This window comes from Cherax quadricarinatus, chromosome 6, assembly GCF_038502225.1.
Source record: "Cherax quadricarinatus isolate ZL_2023a chromosome 6, ASM3850222v1, whole genome shotgun sequence".
Classification (NCBI taxonomy): domain Eukaryota; kingdom Metazoa; phylum Arthropoda; class Malacostraca; order Decapoda; family Parastacidae; genus Cherax; species Cherax quadricarinatus.
This window is the reverse complement of record NC_091297.1, coordinates 64,939,006-64,956,594: the sequence shown is the minus strand read 5'-3', so window position 1 is coordinate 64,956,594 and position 17,589 is coordinate 64,939,006. Positions and strand designations below refer to the sequence as shown.

At 39.0% G+C, this 17,589-nt stretch overlaps 1 protein-coding gene across 1 annotated transcript in view; it reads right to left on the bottom strand.

Moving 5' to 3' along the window:
- The window catches only part of LOC128693902 (solute carrier family 22 member 20), a 435,254-nt gene extending 419,830 nt beyond the window's left edge, over positions 1-15,424 (bottom strand). Inside the window, exon 1 of the mRNA XM_070081771.1 lies at positions 15,335-15,424. Coding sequence (XP_069937872.1) covers positions 15,335-15,422 — 88 coding nt within the window. The 5' untranslated portion in view covers positions 15,423-15,424. The remainder of the gene's footprint in view (positions 1-15,334) is intronic.
- Between the last annotated feature and the right edge of the window lie 2,165 nt (positions 15,425-17,589).

Genomic DNA, 17,589 nt, shown 5'->3' with positions numbered 1-17,589 from the left:
ATCATGTTGAGAATATTTACTTAGGAATTATGTGATGAAGTCTTAATGAGGAAGTATCTGTTGAAGACTTACTATGGAGGTATATGATGAAGACTTATTTAGGAAGTATGTGGTAAAGAATTACTGAGAAAGTATGTGGTGAAGACTTAATGAGGAAGTAAGTGGTGAAGACTTACTGAGGAAGCATGTGGTGAAGACTTACTGAGGAAGAATGTTGTAAAGACTTACTGAGGAAGTGTGTAGTGAAGACTTACTTAGGAAGTATGTGGTGATGACTTATTTAGGAAATATGTGGTAAGGAATTACTGAGGAAATATGTGGTGAAGCATTGCTGAGGAAGTATGTAGTAAAGACTTACTGATGAAGTATGTGGTGAAGACTTACTGAGGAAGAACGTGGTGATGACTTATTTAGGAAGTATGTGGTAAAGACTTACTGAGGCAGTATGTGGTGAAGACATACTGAGGAAGCATGAGGTGAAGACTTACTGAGGAAGCATGAAGTGAAGACTTACTGAGGAAGTATGTGGTGAAGACTTACTGAGCAAGTATGTAGTGAAGACTTACTGAGGAAGTATGTGGTGAAGACTTATTGAGGAAGTATATGGAGAAGACTTATTTAAGAAGTATGTGGTGAAGACTTACTGAGGACGTATGAGGTGAATTTTACTGAGGAAGCACGTGGAGAAGATTACTGAGGAAGTATGTGGTAAGAACTTACTGAGGAAGTATGTAGTGAAGACTTATTTAAGAAGTATGTGGTAAAGACTTACTCAGGAAGGATGTGGTGAAGGCTTACTGAGGAAGTATAAGGTAAAGACTTACTGACGAAGTATGTGACGAAGACTTACTGAGGAAGTATGTGGTGAAGACTTACTGAGGAAGTATGTGGTGAATAATTATTTAGGAAATATGTGGTAAAGACTTACTGTGGTTGTATGTTGTGAAGACTTGCTGAGGAAATATGTTTTAAAGATTTACTGAGGAATTATGTGGTAAAGACTTAACGAGGAAGTATGTGGCAAAGACTTTCAGAGGAAGCATGTGTTGAAGACTTACCGAAGAAGTAAGTGGTGTAGGCTTACCTAGGAAGTATGTGGTATAGACTTACCGGGGAACTAGACTTGCTTAGGAAGTATGTGATGTAGACTTACTGAGGAAATATGTGGTGAAGACATACTCAGGAAGTATAAGGTGTAAACATACCGAAGAAGTATGTGGTGTATACTTACCGAGGAAGTACGTGGTAAAGACTTTCTGAGGAAGTATCTGCTGAAGACTTTCTGAAGAAGTATGTGGTGAAGACTTATTTAGGAAGTATGTGCTAAAGACTTACTGAGGTTGTATATAGTGAAGACATACTGAGGAAGTATGAAGTAAGGACTTACTGAGGAAGTATGTGGTGAAGGCTTACTGTGGAGAAATTTTCTCCAGGAGGGGGGTATCAGCCCCCTTCAGCCCTTTCAGCCCCTTCAGCCCCTTTCAGCCCTGAGTGGCCAAGCCCTCAGAAGGGGCGAGCGTCTTGTTTACTGCTAGAGTGAGTAATTGATCACAGATGCTATGCCACGTAGTCAAGTGACCTCTGCTCCTTGCAGCGGTGTTGCAAAGTGTATTTTTATAAGAGACAGTACATCTCTTACTTAGCAGGACAATTAAGGAAAATCCTGCTCCCACTTTATTACCATAGTAAAAATATTGTTGTCTATGCTTAAGACAGCAAGAAACAAACATTCTGCTTTGCTTCATCGAGGAGGTGACAAGGATGCAAGGTACTAGGTCAGCATTTTTTTTTTGTGCTAGGGCAGTGACGGCTTGGGGCGGTGTGGCGAGGCCAGACTAACTTTGACTCTACTACGAGTGACACTGACGCCAGGATAACCAGCAAAGAACACTGATCTGTGCGTTAGTGTGAATAAAGTGTCTCACAAAACACAATAAACACTTAAGAGAAGTGTGATCAGCTTCTCTTGTGATACATTGTGAACAATAAAGACAAATCTTGTGGAACATAGTGTACCAGTGTGCGTTTCCTAGACAATGGAAGACGTGGACATCCAAGGACACTTCAGCTTCTATCAAGTCACCGATACCTGTCGAAGGTGTTGAGAACACCATAGCTCACGTTACAAAGAGCAAGGTATGTTACGAATTTCTTGTAGATCGGGGGATTGCGCAATTCTTGAGTCACAAGGAGTTTGTAATCAACCTATAATCGGCAGTAAGGTGTGGACTTTTGAGTCCAAACAAGTAGGTATTTCGTCAGCCATCATCGAATGAAATATGCTGACATAACACCCCCTAGGGGTAATTTATACTTACAAATTGTATCTCTTGACAGCCCAATGTTGTGATGGTTTCGACAGCTTCTAGACCTCGTCTGCAGGGGCGGCTGTGTAGACGATTTGCTGTCATTTATCAGCTAAGTGTTCATTATATATAGTTATAATAAACACAGCAGGTAAGGCCAAAATTCTCAACAGAATTTGGTCGTGCTCGAACCGGATAAAGACCACACTGTGGTCCAAATATGTTGTACTACAGTGTACAAATAACCTATGAGCCAAGGTCCTTCGAAAAAAGCTGTAAAACTAGTGTTTTACAATATAAATCAGTATAAATGAGTCCCTCCAGACTCAATCACAGAGAATGGGCAGCCAAAAGAAAACGGGCGCTCACCCAGCGTTCACCCAAAAGAAAACGGGCGCTCACCCAGCGGACACCCAAAGAAAACGGGAGCTGGGTGACTCACCCACATCCTGCACCCACTGCTCCAATCTGGAGAAATTGCTGATTAAGACAACACCACCAAGTGATGTTGTTTGTCTGAGTGTATATATATACACAGTGTTTATAATGTTTATAGACAGAAATTAAGAGACAAGATTGTGTTAAAGTTTGTTTCTTATAGATCTACCTGTTATATTAAAGGAACTTATATATAAAGTGTAAGCTTTCAAATATATATTAACAGTGAAATTTATATATGTGTAAGTAATATTCACGTGTGATTTACAGTTATACAGTGACATTTATAGTGTATAGTGAATGAAGTGTATAACATCGTTATTTACGATTAATCATCATGGTCAGGCTGACACAGCAAACAAGCCATAAACACCAGACACATGTACCCTGTACCCTTCATGGTCATTGACCCTGAGGTTAAGCTTAGTGGGTCAGTAGTGTCTGACTCGATTATTGCTGACTTAAGCATAACAAAAACTCAGCTGTTTATAGCAGTACAGTGTTTTTTAAACACTCTAAGTGTGGTGCTAGAATTTTCAGTATACCATTAAAATGGCTTGTTTGAAAACTCAGTTTCAGTCTTTACAGACTAAGATTACACAATTAGAAAATCTAATTTCAGTCTGTCTAGGATTAACTCAAGATACAAACATAGATTTTGATGATCTTGAGGTCAAGTTTGAATTATTTACACAACGCATGGAAATAATTAATTCAGACTATACACATTATGAAAATAAATTTCTTGAATCAGATCCATCTGAGGATGAAATTAAAAATGTTTTGGATACTTTTAGTGATCAACAATTAAGGTGGACAGGAGTACAGGCTATCTGCCGCAAAACTCTGTCACAGAGACCTACTATAACTAGTGGGCAACCACCTGTTACACCTGTAACAACAACAAGTGTCCCATTACCAAGCTTACCTACATTGTCATTACCTATTTTCCAAGGTCATAATTATGAAGAATTCATTAGTGGTTTTCAATCCATAGTAAATTCACGAACTGACATAGATGAGATTGCTAAGTTCAATTATCTTAAATGTCTTGTGAAGGGAGAACCCTATGAACTGATTAAGTCATTTCCGGTGGTCAAAGGCAATTATCAAATAGCCTTACGTGTCTTAGCAGACAATTACTTCGATGCTGACAAGGCTAGAGTTAGACATGCAGTCTTAATATCAAGCTTGAAGCCACCCAAACATTGTTTTTCAGACTTACAGGCATTTAGAATTACATTAGACAATAGTCTCAGATCTCTAGATGCTAAATATGACCTAAGACAATGTGATTGGTTTATCAGTGGTATTGTACAGGATAAGCTGTCACCACAAACTATTGAACGATTAAATATTATGTTCAATAAACGCTATTTCACTTGTGAAGAAATTAGCAATGGTTTACAAACAATAGTTTCATGCATGCAAGCAACGAGACAAGATGAAAAATCCACAAATCCAGTGGATAATAAACCTTCAACTCAGTATAAAAAGAGTATACCTACTCCCACTAAACCACATAATGGGAAATCCCATATAGGCATTTATCAAGCTGTGAATACAACAGACAGTAAACAGACTGTCATACATAAACGTACTCCAAAATGTGTACTTTGTGATGGAACACATTGGGCACAGTATTGTATTCAATACACATCAATGGAGGCACGTAAACAACGTGTTCATCAGCTGAAAAGATGCATCAAGTGTTTAGGTGAACACAAGGGAGGAAAATGCTCACTGAAGAAGTGTTTTAAATGCAAGGGTATGCATCATACAGCATTATGCCCAAATACTTTTGCTGAACAGCAGCAGACTTCCACAGAATCAGGAAGTCAACAAGCAACAGCATTAAATGTGAGAGATAAGTTTAAAGCAACTGCTCTCCCGATAGCTCGAGTTGAGTTATCTAATAAATTACACAAAACCAATGTGCTAACACTATTTGATCAAGGCTCACAAAGGTCCTTCATAAGAAGAACAGTGTTGCAGAAACTGAATAAACAACCCTATGCCAAAATACAGTTAGATATAGCTGGTTTTTTCCACAATTCTGGTAAACAGACATATGACCTAGCCAAAATCACTGTTGGTCTAGGAAACAGGAAAAAGACAGTAGAAGCTGTGGTAGTAGATGATTTGCCTAAGTCTGTGCAGATCCAGGGATTAAAAGAAACAGTTGCAGCACTGAAAGCAGCTAAGGTCAAGTTAGCCTGTCCTGACATACAGACGGACACAATTAGTCCAATTGATTTAATCATTGGAAGTGATTATTATCACTGTTTTGTGCAAAATATAGTAAGTAAACATGATGTTCACTTGCTGAAAACAGCAGGAGGCCACATGATATGTGGTCCCATTCCCTCTCAAAGTGGGAAAGAAGCTGATATTGATTCAGTGGAAAATGTACTAGTTACGAGAATAACCGCTGATCATGTACCACAGCAAAAATTATCATTACTGGAAGAAATGAATGAACCAGTTGATAAGTTGTGGGATTTAGATGCGATAGGTATTGATGTAAATAAACCAAGCCCACAAGAGTCTCAGACTTATAACCAATATTTGGACACTGTCAAATATAAAGATGGACAGTATTGGGTTAGGTTACCATGGAAATTAAATCCACCACATCTGCCTAGCAATTATCGCATGGCTTTCGGACAGATGAAAGCACAAATACATGAGCTCAGGAAGAATCCAGAGCTACTGACTGTCTATGATAATATCATACAAGAACAGTTGGACAATAAATTCATTGAGGAAATAGTCGAAGATAAGTTGAAGACAAACGCTCATTATCTCCCGCACCATGGAGTCAGAAAAGATTCTGAAACCACTCCACTACGTGTTGTATATAATTGCAGCGCACGTGCAAATAAAGATGTAGCAAGTCTTAATGACTGTCTGATGACCGGACCCTCACTAACTGAGAAGCTTGGAGACGTGCTTATGAAATTTCGCACAAACCCATATGCCTACACGGCTGATATTTCCAAGGCTTTCTTAAGAGTAGGACTACAAGAAATAGATAGAGATTATACTCGATTCTTGTGGCCTGAAAATCCACATGATCCTCAAAGTCCTGTGAAAACTTATCGTTTCAAATCAGTATTATTTGGTGCAACATCCTCTCCATTCTTACTAGAAGCTACTCTAAATACACATTTGAAGAAATCTGAAAGTCCCTTCAAAGAAATCTTAAAGAAAAGTTTCTATGTGGACAATCTTCAAGGTACTGTGAATAAAGAGGAGGATTTGAAATCCTTATACAGAGAAGCTAACAAGGAGATGAAAGAAGCAAATATGCCTCTAAGGATGTGGAATACAAATTCAAAGCAATTAAGGGAACTTATCAAAGAAGATTTCCCTGAAACTGAAATTCCTGATTGCAACAATATGCTGGGACTTAATTGGAACACACAGGAAGATACTTTGAGTCTCAAAAGGATAAACAATAAATCATGCAGTACACTCACTAAACGTAGTTTACTGTCAGAGGTATCACAATGTTTTGATCCTCTAGGACTCGTCTCACCAATTACCATAAAAGGTAAAATGCTTATGCAAGATGCATGGAAACTCAAAATTGGATGGGATGAGAACTTGCCTCTAGAAATGAGTCAAGCATGGGATGAAATATCCAAGGAGTTTAAACAACTTCATCAAATTAAATTTCCCAGACAAATAGGTCAAGAGGGAAACAATTACACATTACATGTGTTCTGTGATGCGTCAACCAGAGGTTATGGCGCTGTAGCTTACATGAGTAATGCTGAAGGAAGTACACTAATTACTTCAAAGGCCAGGGTAGCACCCTTGAAGGTCAGAACAGTACCACAATTGGAACTGACAGCACTCTATGTAGGTACAAAATTAGCTGTCTATCTCAACAAAGTACTTGATCATCTCACTATTGAGAAAACCGTGATCTGGAGTGATAATGAGGCAGTTCTCCAGTGGTTAAGAAATAATAAGAGTAAGTTGGTCTATGTACAGAACAGAGTAGCAGAAATAAAAGAGATGCAGAGAGATTATCTCTTTCTCCACGTCTCTACCCAAGAGAATCCAGCTGACATGTTGTCACGTGGTGTCCCACTCAAGAAATTTGTGAATAATAAATTATGGCTCCACGGACCGAACTGGCTCTCTAATGAAAATAACTGGCCTCAGCAAAAAGCTCACATTATGCCAGAAGAAACAGTCTGCTTGAACACAGCAGAAATAAGTTGTGTAAATACTGCAGACACAACAGAAATAGTCATTGATGGATCTAAATACTCATCTTTGGGTAAACTCTTAAGAGTTACAGCTCTTGTCTTTAAATTCATTAAAGGAATTAAACCTGATTATGAATGTCTTGAACCCATTAAATACTGGGTGAAACTAATACAGAAAGATGTTTTCTCTACAGAATATAAATTTCTAGAAACACAAGATAAATCCCCAAAGAAACCTGCCATGATTAATTCTTTAGGACTTTATCTCGACTCAGAAAAGATTATAAGATGTCGAGGAAGAATTCATAATTCTTCACTACCTAAAGAAGCCATACATCCAATATTGATCCCCAAGAATCATTGGCTAACAAAACTGATTGTGCAAAACGCCCACAGTAACGTGTTACATGGTGGGGTAGCTGACACACTTTGTCATATACGACAATCCTACTGGATACCTCAAGGTCGACAAAGTGTGAAAAAACAAATAAAGGACTGTATTACTTGTCGTCACTACGATATGCGAGTATGTCAGTATCCAGGTCCACCTCCATATCCCTCTGAAAGAGTTTGTCATATCACTCCATTTGAGGTGACAGGTGTAGATTACACTGGACCAATAATTTTAACCAAAACAGTTGACAAAGTTCCCATCAAGGTGTACATCTGTTTGTTCACTTGTGCTACAACTAGAGCAGTACATCTAGAAGTAGCCACTGACATGTCTGCTGAAACCTTTATCAAATTATTCAGAAGGTTTGCAGCCAGAAGGGCATGTCCCAGACTGATGATTTCAGATAATGCAACGAACTTTGTTGCTGGTGCTGCTTATATAAGCAAGATCTTTGATCAACCAGAAGTACAACAGATGCTGAATCAACGCAGATGTCGTTGGAGATACATTCCTCCTAAATCTCCATGGCACGGCGGATTTTATGAAAGAATGATCGGCATTGTAAAACGTTGTTTAAGGAAGACTCTTCATCGTCAGAGAATAGACTTAGAAGAATTCCGTACAGTTGTGACTGAAATAGAAAATAGAGTCAACAACAGACCTCTAACTTATGTTACCGATGATCTGGACAATTTAGAAGTGTTAAGTCCATCTCATTTACTCCATGGCAGAAGGCTCGAACCTGTTCCTCCCATGAATGATAAAGAAATCATAGAGGATCCTACTTATTTCGAACCTGAGCAACTCAGACGTAAATTCAAACACCTTAATAAAGTGATTGAACGTTGGGAGAAAATTTGGCGAGAAGACTATCTCACCTCATTGAGAGAACACTTCTATGGAGCTGGTGTTCCTGAAAATCATAAGTCCTTAAGACCTGGTGACATAGTGATTATCGACAATGATGGTCCGAGGTCCCAATGGCCACTTGGAAAAATTGTGACCATATATCCTGATGCAAATGGAATCATCAGGACAGTTGATGTTTTGAGCAAAGGTGTAGTGAATAAGCGGACAATAAATAAACTAGTGCCGTTAGAATTACACAGTGTTGAAAACAAAATTAGTGATTCTCCAGAAACCACACAGACTAAAGCTGTTCAGAAAAGACAAGCAGCAGTGGTGGCGAGTGAGAAAATTAAATTAATGTTAAGTGATGAATAGTTCACCTGCAGCGAACCTCCGCCGCCCCCCAGTGTGGAGAAATTTTCTCCAGGAGGGGGGTATCAGCCCCCTTCAGCCCTTTCAGCCCCTTCAGCCCCTTTCAGCCCTGAGTGGCCAAGCCCTCAGAAGGGGCGAGCGTCTTGTTTACTGCTAGAGTGAGTAATTGATCACAGATGCTATGCCACGTAGTCAAGTGACCTCTGCTCCTTGCAGCGGTGTTGCAAAGTGTATTTTTATAAGAGACAGTACATCTCTTACTTAGCAGGACAATTAAGGAAAATCCTGCTCCCACTTTATTACCATAGTAAAAATATTGTTGTCTATGCTTAAGACAGCAAGAAACAAACATTCTGCTTTGCTTCATCGAGGAGGTGACAAGGATGCAAGGTACTAGGTCAGCGTTTTTTTTTTTGTGCTAGGGCAGTGACGGCTTGGGGCGGTGTGGTGACGGGAGACTAACTTTGACTCTACTACGAGTGACACTGACGCCAGGATAACCAGCAAAGAACACTGATCTGTGCGTTAGTGTGAATAAAGTGTCTCACAAAACACAATAAACACTTAAGAGAAGTGTGATCAGCTTCTCTTGTGATACATTGTGAACAATAAAGACAAATCTTGTGGAACATAGTGTACCAGTGTGCGTTTCCTAGACAATGGAAGACGTGGACATCCAAGGACACTTCAGCTTCTATCAAGTCACCGATACCTGTCGAAGGTGTTGAGAACACCATAGCTCACGTTACAAAGAGCAAGGTATGTTACGAATTTCTTGTAGATCGGGGGATTGCGCAATTCTTGAGTCACAAGGAGTTTGTAATCAACCTATAATCGGCAGTAAGGTGTGGACTTTTGAGTCCAAACAAGTAGGTATTTCGTCAGCCATCATCGAATGAAATATGCTGACATAACACCCCCTAGGGGTAATTTATACTTACAAATTGTATCTCTTGACAGCCCAATGTTGTGATGGTTTCGACAGCTTCTAGACCTCGTCTGCAGGGGCGGCTGTGTAGACGATTTGCTGTCATTTATCAGCTAAGTGTTCATTATATATAGTTATAATAAACACAGCAGGTAAGGCCAAAATCTCTGTGGTGAAGACTTATTTATGAAGTATGTGGTAAAGACTTACTGATGAAGTATGTGGTGAAGATTTGCTGAGAAAGAATGTGGTGAATACTTATTTTGGAAGTATGTGGAAATAACTTACTGAGGCAGTAAGTGGTGAAGACTTACTGAGGAAGCATGTGGTGAAGACTTACTGAGGAAGTATGTTGTGAAGACTTACTGAGGAAGCATGTGGTGAGGAGTTACTGATGAAGTATGTGGAAAAGACTTACTAAGTGATATGTAGTGAAGACTTATTTAGAAAGTTTGTGGTAAGGACTTACTGAGGAAATATGTGGTGAAGCACTGCTGAGGAAGTATGTGGTTAACGCTTACTGAGGAAGTATGTGCTGAAGACTTACCGAGGATTTATGTGGCGTACACTTACTGAGGAAATATGTGGTGTAGACTTACTGAGGAAATATGTTGTGAAAACTTACTGAGGAAGTATGTAGTGTAAACGTATCTAGTGAAGACTTATTTAAGAAGTATGTGGTAAAGACTTACTGAGGAAGTATATGGTAAAGTCTTACTGAGGAAATATGTGGTGAAGACTTATTTAGGAAGTATGAGGTGAAGATTTATTTAAGGAGTATATGGTAAAGACTTACTGAGGAAGTTTGTGGTGAAGAGTTACTGAGGAAACATGTGGTGAATATTTGCTGAGGAAGGATATGGTGAAGACTTATTTAGGAAGTGTCTTGCAATGACTTACTGAGGAAGTATGTGGTGAAGACTTACTGAGGAAGTATATGTTGAAGACTTATTTAGGAAGTATGTGGTAAAGACTTGCTGAGGAAGTTTGTGGTGAAGAGTTACTGAGGAAGTATATGTTGAAGACTTATTTAGGAAGTATGTGGTAAAGACTTGCTGAGGAAGTATATGTTGAAGACTTATTTAGGAAGTGTCTTGCAATGACTTACTGAGGAAGTATGTGGTGAAGACTTATTTAATAAGTATGTGGTAAAGACTTGCTGAGGAAGTATGAGGTGAAGACTTACTGAGGAATCAAGTGGTGAAGACTTACTGAGGAAGTATGTTGTAAAGACTTACTGAGGAAGTATGTAGTGAAGACTTTCTGAGGAAGCATGTGGTGAAGAGTTACTGAGGAAGTATGTGGAAAAGACTTACTGAGTAATATGTAGTGAAGAATTATTTAGGAAGTATGTGGTAAGGACTTACTGAGGCAGCATGTGGTTCAGGCTTACTGAGGAAGTATGTTGTAAAGACTTACTGAGAAAGTAGGTGGTTAATGCTTACTGAGGAAGTATGTGATGAAGTCTTACTGTCGAAGTATGTGGTGAAGACTTATTTAGGAAGTATGTGGCAAAGACTTACTGAGGCAGTATGTGGTGAAGACTTGCTGAGGAAGTATGTGGTAAAGACTTATTGAGGATGTATGTGGTGAAGAATTACTGAGGAAGCATGTGGCGAAACCTTACTGAGGCAGTATGTGGTGAAGACTTGCTGAGGAAGTATGTGGTAAAGACTTATTTAGGAAGTATGTGCTAAAGACTTACTGAGGTTGTATATAGTGAAGACATACTGAGGAAGTATGAAGTAAGGACTTACTGAGGAAGTATGTTGTGAAGACTTACTGAGGAAGCATGTGGTGAGGAGTTACTGATGAAGTATGTGGAAAAGACTTACTAAGTGATATGTAGTGAAGACTTATTTAGAAAGTTTGTGGTAAGGACTTACTGAGGAAATATGTGGTGAAGCACTGCTGAGGAAGTATGTGGTTAACGCTTACTGAGGAAGTATGTGCTGAAGACTTACCGAGGATATATGTGGCGTACACTTACTGAGGAAGTATGTGGTGTAGACTTACTGAGGAAATATGTTGTGAAAACTTACTGAGGAAGTATGTAGTGTAAACGTATCTAGTGAAGACTTATTTAAGAAGTATGTGGTAAAGACTTTCTGAGGAAGTATGTGGTGAAGACTTAGTGAGGAAGTATGTGGTAAAGACTTACTGAAGAACCATGTAGCGAAGACTTACTGAGGAACCATGTAGCGAAGACTTACTGAGGAAGTATGTGCTAAAGACTTATTAAGGAAGTATGTGGAGAATTCTTACTGAGGAAGTATGTGGTGAAGACTTACTGAGGAATTATGTGATGAAGTCTTAATGAGGAAGTATGTGTTGAAGACTTACTAAGGAAGTATATGATGAAGACTTATTTAGGAAGTATGTGGTAAAGACTTACTGAGAAAGTATGTGGTGAAGACTTACTGAGGAACCATGTGGCGAAGACTTATTTAGGAAGTATGTTGTAAAAGCTTTCTGAGGAACTATGTATTGAAGACTTAACGAAGAAGCATGTGGTGAAGACTTGCTGAGGAAGTACGTGGTGAAGACTTACCGAGGAAGTACGTGGTGAAGACTTGCTGAGGAAGTATATGGTAAAGTCTTACTGAGGAAATATGTGGTGAAGACTTATTTAGGAAGTATGTTGTAAAAGCTTTCTGAGGAACTATGTATTGAAGACTTAACGAAGAAGCATGTGGTGAAGACTTGCTGAGGAAATATGAGGTGAAGATTTATTTAAGGAGTATATGGTAAAGACTTACTGAGGAAGTTTGTGGTGAAGAGTTACTGAGGAAACATGTGGTGAATATTTGCTGAGGAAGGATATGGTGAAGACTTATTTAGGAAGTGTCTTGCAATGACTTACTGAGGAAGTATGTGGTGAAGACTTACTGAGGAAGTATATGTTGAAGACTTATTTAGGAAGTGTCTTGCAATGACTTACTGAGGAAGTATGTGGTGAAGACTTATTTAATAAGTATGTGGTAAAGACTTGCTGAGGAAGTATGAGGTGAAGACTTACTGAGGAATCAAGTGGTGAAGACTTACTGAGGAAGTATGTTGTAAAGACTTACTGAGGAAGTATGTAGTGAAGACTTTCTGAGGAAGCATGTGGTGAAGAGTTACTGAGGAAGTATGTGGAAAAGACTTACTGAGTAATATGTAGTGAAGAATTATTTAGGAAGTATGTGGTAAGGACTTACTGAGGCAGCATGTGGTTCAGGCTTACTGAGGAAGTATGTTGTAAAGACTTACTGAGAAAGTATGTGGGTAAGGCTTACTGAGGAAGTATGTGATGAAGTCTTACTGTCGAAGTATGTGGTGAAGACTTATTTAGGAAGTATGTGGCAAAGACTTACTGAGGCAGTATGTGGTGAAGACTTGCTGAGGAAGTATGTGGTAAAGACTTATTGAGGATGTATGTGGTGAAGAATTACTGAGGAAGCATGTGGCGAAAACTTACTGAGGAAGTATGTGGTTAAGACTTACTTAGGAAGCATGTGGTGAAGATTTACTGAGGAATTATGTGTTGAAGACTTATTTAGGAAGTATGTGGTTAAGACTTACTGAGGAAGCATATGGTGAAGAGATACTGAGGAAGTATGTGAAGAAGACTTACTGAGGAAGTATGTGGTAACGATTTACTGAGAAAGAATTTTGTGAAGACTTATTTAGGAAGTATGTGGTAAAGACTTACTGAGGAAGTATATAGTGAAGACTTGAACATTAAAATGGTATAAAATACCGACAGGTTGTTAGGTAAGACACATATGCAACAGTTAGGTACCTAACTGTTGCATATGTGTCTTACATAGTGAAGACTTATTTGTGAAGTATGTTGTGAAGACTTACTGAGGAAGCATGTGGTGAAGACTTATTTAGGAAGTATGTGGTGAAGACTTATTTGAGAAGTACGTGGTAAAGACTTACTGTGGAAGTATGTGGTGAAAACTTTCTGAGGAAGCATGTGGTGAAGACTTACTGAGGAAGTTTGTGGTAAAGACTTACCGAGGAAGTATTTGGTGAAGACTTACCGAGGAAGAATGTGGTGTAGACTTACCGAGGTAATATGTCTTATAGACTTACTGAGGAAGTATGTGGTGAAGACTTACTGAGGATGTATGTAATGTAGATTTACCGAGGAAGTGTGTGGTGTAGAGCTACGGAGGAAGTATGTGGTGCAGACTTACTGAGGAAGTATGGTGTGAAGACTTACCTAGGGTGTATAGTGTGAAGACTTACCTAGAAAGTATGGTGTGAAGACCTACCTAGGAAGTATGGTGAGAAGACATACGTAGGAAGTATGGTGTGAAGACTTGCCTAGGGAGTATGGTGCGAAGACATACTAGGAAGTTTGGTGTGAAGATTGACCTAGGAAGTATGGTGTGAAGACTTACCTAGGAAGTATGGTGTGAAGACATAACTAGGAAGTATGGAGTGAAGACTTACCTAGGGTGTATAGTGTGAAGACTTACCTAGAAAGTATGGTGTGAAGACATACCTAGGAAGTATGGTGTGAAGATTGACCTAGGAAGTATGGTGTGAAGACTTACCTAGGAAGTATGGTGTGAAGACTTACCTAGGAAGTATGGAGTGAAGACTTACCTAGGAAGTATGGTGTGAAGACTTACCTAGGAAGTATGGTGTGAAGACATACCTAGGAAGTATGGTGTGAAGACATAACTAGGAAGTATGGTGTGAAGACTTACCTAGGAAGTATGGAGTGAAGACTTACCTAGGGTGTATAGTGTGAAGACTTACCTAGAAAGTATGGTGTGAAGACATACCTAGGAAGTATGGTGTGAAGATTGACCTAGGAAGTATGGTGTGAAGACTTACCTAGGAAGTATGGTGTGAAGACTTACCTAGGAAGTATGGAGTGAAGACTTACCTAGGAAGTATGGTGTGAAGACTTACCTAGGAAGTATGGTGTGAAGACATACCTAGGAAGTATGGTGTGAAGACTTACCTAGGAAGTATGGAGTGAAGACTTACCTAGGAAGTATGGTGTGAAGACTTACCTAGGAAGTATGGAGTGAAGACTTACCTAGGAAGTATGGTGTGAAGACTTACCTAGGAAGTATGGTGTGAAGACTTACCTAGGAAGTATGGTGTGAAGACTTACCTAGGAAGTATGGTGTGAAGACTTACCTAGGAAGTATGGAGTGAAGACTTACCTAGGAAGTATGGTGTGAAGACTTACCTAGGAAGTATGGTGTGAAGACATACCTAGGAAGTATGGTGTGAAGACATAACTAGGAAGTATGGTGTGAAGACTTACCTAGGAAGTATGGAGTGAAGACTTACCTAGGGTGTATAGTGTGAAGACTTACCTAGAAAGTATGGTGTGAAGACATACCTAGGAAGTATGGTGTGAAGATTGACCTAGGAAGTATGGTGTGAAGACTTACCTAGGAAGTATGGTGTGAAGACTTACCTAGGAAGTATGGAGTGAAGACTTACCTAGGAAGTATGGTGTGAAGACTTACCTAGGAAGTATGGTGTGAAGACATACCTAGGAAGTATGGTGTGAAGACTTACCTAGGAAGTATGGAGTGAAGACTTACCTAGGAAGTATGGTGTGAAGACTTACCTAGGAAGTATGGAGTGAAGACTTACCTAGGAAGTATGGTGTGAAGACTTACCTAGGAAGTATGGTGTGAAGACTTACCTAGGAAGTATGGTGTGAAGACTTACCTAGGAAGTATGGTGTGAAGACTTACCTAGGAAGTATGGTGTGAAGACTTACCTAGGAAGTATGGTGTGAAGACTTACCTAGGAAGTATGGTGTGAAGACTTACCTAGGAAGTATGGTGTGAAGACTTACCTAGGAAGTATGGTGTGAAGAAGCAGAAGGTCCAGGGACCAACTCCCAGCTGTTGCAACACATCGTCCAGTCCTTGGTGAGAATTCATCGTGACTGCAACATGCAAGAATTGTAAGTGTAAGCAGAAACAATTAGGACCTGGCTATTATCATCTTGCTTAGTGGAGCGCTCAGCATTATGGTGACTGCAAGAGTTATCATCTTGCTTAGTGGAGCGCTCAGCATTATGATGACTGCAAGAGTTATTGCATACTCAACATTATTATCACTGCAACATTCTTGAAACGCTTAATATTAATCACTTCAACACTGTGATCCCCTCAACATTCATAACATTCAACATTGTGATCACTGCACCATTCATAATAACATTCAACATTGTGATCACTGCAACATTCATAATAACATTCAACATTGTGATCACTTCAACATTCACAACAACACTCAACATTGTGATCACTGCAACATTCATAACAACATTCAACATTGTGATCACTGCAACATTCATAATAACACTGATATGTATCTGCAGCTCAATACTACTTGCAATTTCCATTATTTCGTGTGAGGGCTCTTGATCCAAGGAACTGAATTTGTCCTCCCCTTCGACAAAGAAGTATGTAAAAAGCTAAATATGAGATTTAAGTATTTTCAGTAGAGACAGAATGGACTCCAGCAAACTGGAATAGTAGGGTACACCAACAAGTGTTGGACACATTACACACAACCCAGGAGGAAGTGAAGTGGCTGCTAAATGAACTAGATACCTCAAAGGCGGAGGGACCAGAGAACATCTCATCTTGAGTCCTGAGAGACAGGGAGACTACCTGACGTGTGGAAGACAGAAAATGTAGTCAAAATCTTTAAGAAAGGAGACAAGCAGGTAGCATTAAACTACAGACAATGTCACTGACATGTATAGTATCCAAAGTCATGGAGAAGATTATCAGAAAAAGACTGGTTAAGCCTATATATAACCAGCACAGTTTTATGGAGGGGAAATCTTGTGTCACAAACTTACTGGAGTTTCACGACAAGGTGACAGAAGTAAGGCAGGAGTGAGAGAAGGGGTGGGTAGACTGTATTTTCTTGAACTGTAAGAAGGATTTTGATACAGTTCTGCACAAAAGATTAGTGCAAAATATAGAGGAGAAGGCAGGAATAACAGGAGAGGCACTTCAATGCATCAAGGAATACATAACAAGAAACAATGATGATAAGTGTCGAGGTGTCAGAGTGGGGGCCTGTGACAAGGTTCTTAATTAAGACCGTGCATGTGAAAACAGCTTCAATGCCCCTAGAACATTTTATAAGCTCCATCCTTTTACAATCATCCTCTCGTTGTATGTACTCTGGATACCAACATCCTTGAACATTACTGATGCAAGCGTATTTGTAATACCGTTTTTAGTACTCTGAAATTAAACAGACAACAGAGTACACAAGATCCTGGGCCGAAACCTTGAACACAGAGTGAGGCGGGGGGAAGGGGACGGATACATCTCGCTAACTTCAAGATAACACGCTAGCTGACCATATCTCAGGGTAATCAACTCTCATGAGATCAACCTTCAGTGTCACTGTAGCGACTTTAATGTGTTTAAAATGTCTCTTTTTCATCTGCGGCCAGAAAAAAAAAACTCATAATGTATCTTAAACGCTAAATTACATATGTTGAGATTTGTCTTAATATTTGTTCAAAAGACTTAACTGGGGTAACCAAGAGACGGACAAAAGAAAGCACCAATGATTTTAACTGGAGGATTAATTTCTCAGGATAGAAGGCTTTCAGTTGTCAAGCACTGTCAACTACTGTCAATTTATTTAACCTCTCTGAGGTTAAAGAAGCAAAAAGTGTCACGAGTTAGTTATGTTGCAAAAAATTCAACTCATCAACTATATAGCAGATTGGTTTAATACATTGAGATAATAGTGATGGTGGAAATTTGTGCAAATTTTATTAATGTAAATTTTATTTATTTTATTATATATTTTTGCTTTACATCCAAAACTAGCTAAAAATATTGAAATTTAGTCATTTTTTTGTTAAAAATTCATCCTGTAAGTGACAAAAGCAAAGTATAAAACAAATAATGGGCATTTTCTATTTTTTCAATAAAAGGAGTTTGAAAATAACACTTACTTGGCAGGAACAAAAATTGTGTTATATAGTGTAATGTATCAGAGCTTCAGAACTCTTGTATAAACATTAAATTTATGCATATTATTGTTATTATCATTAGAATTATTATTAAA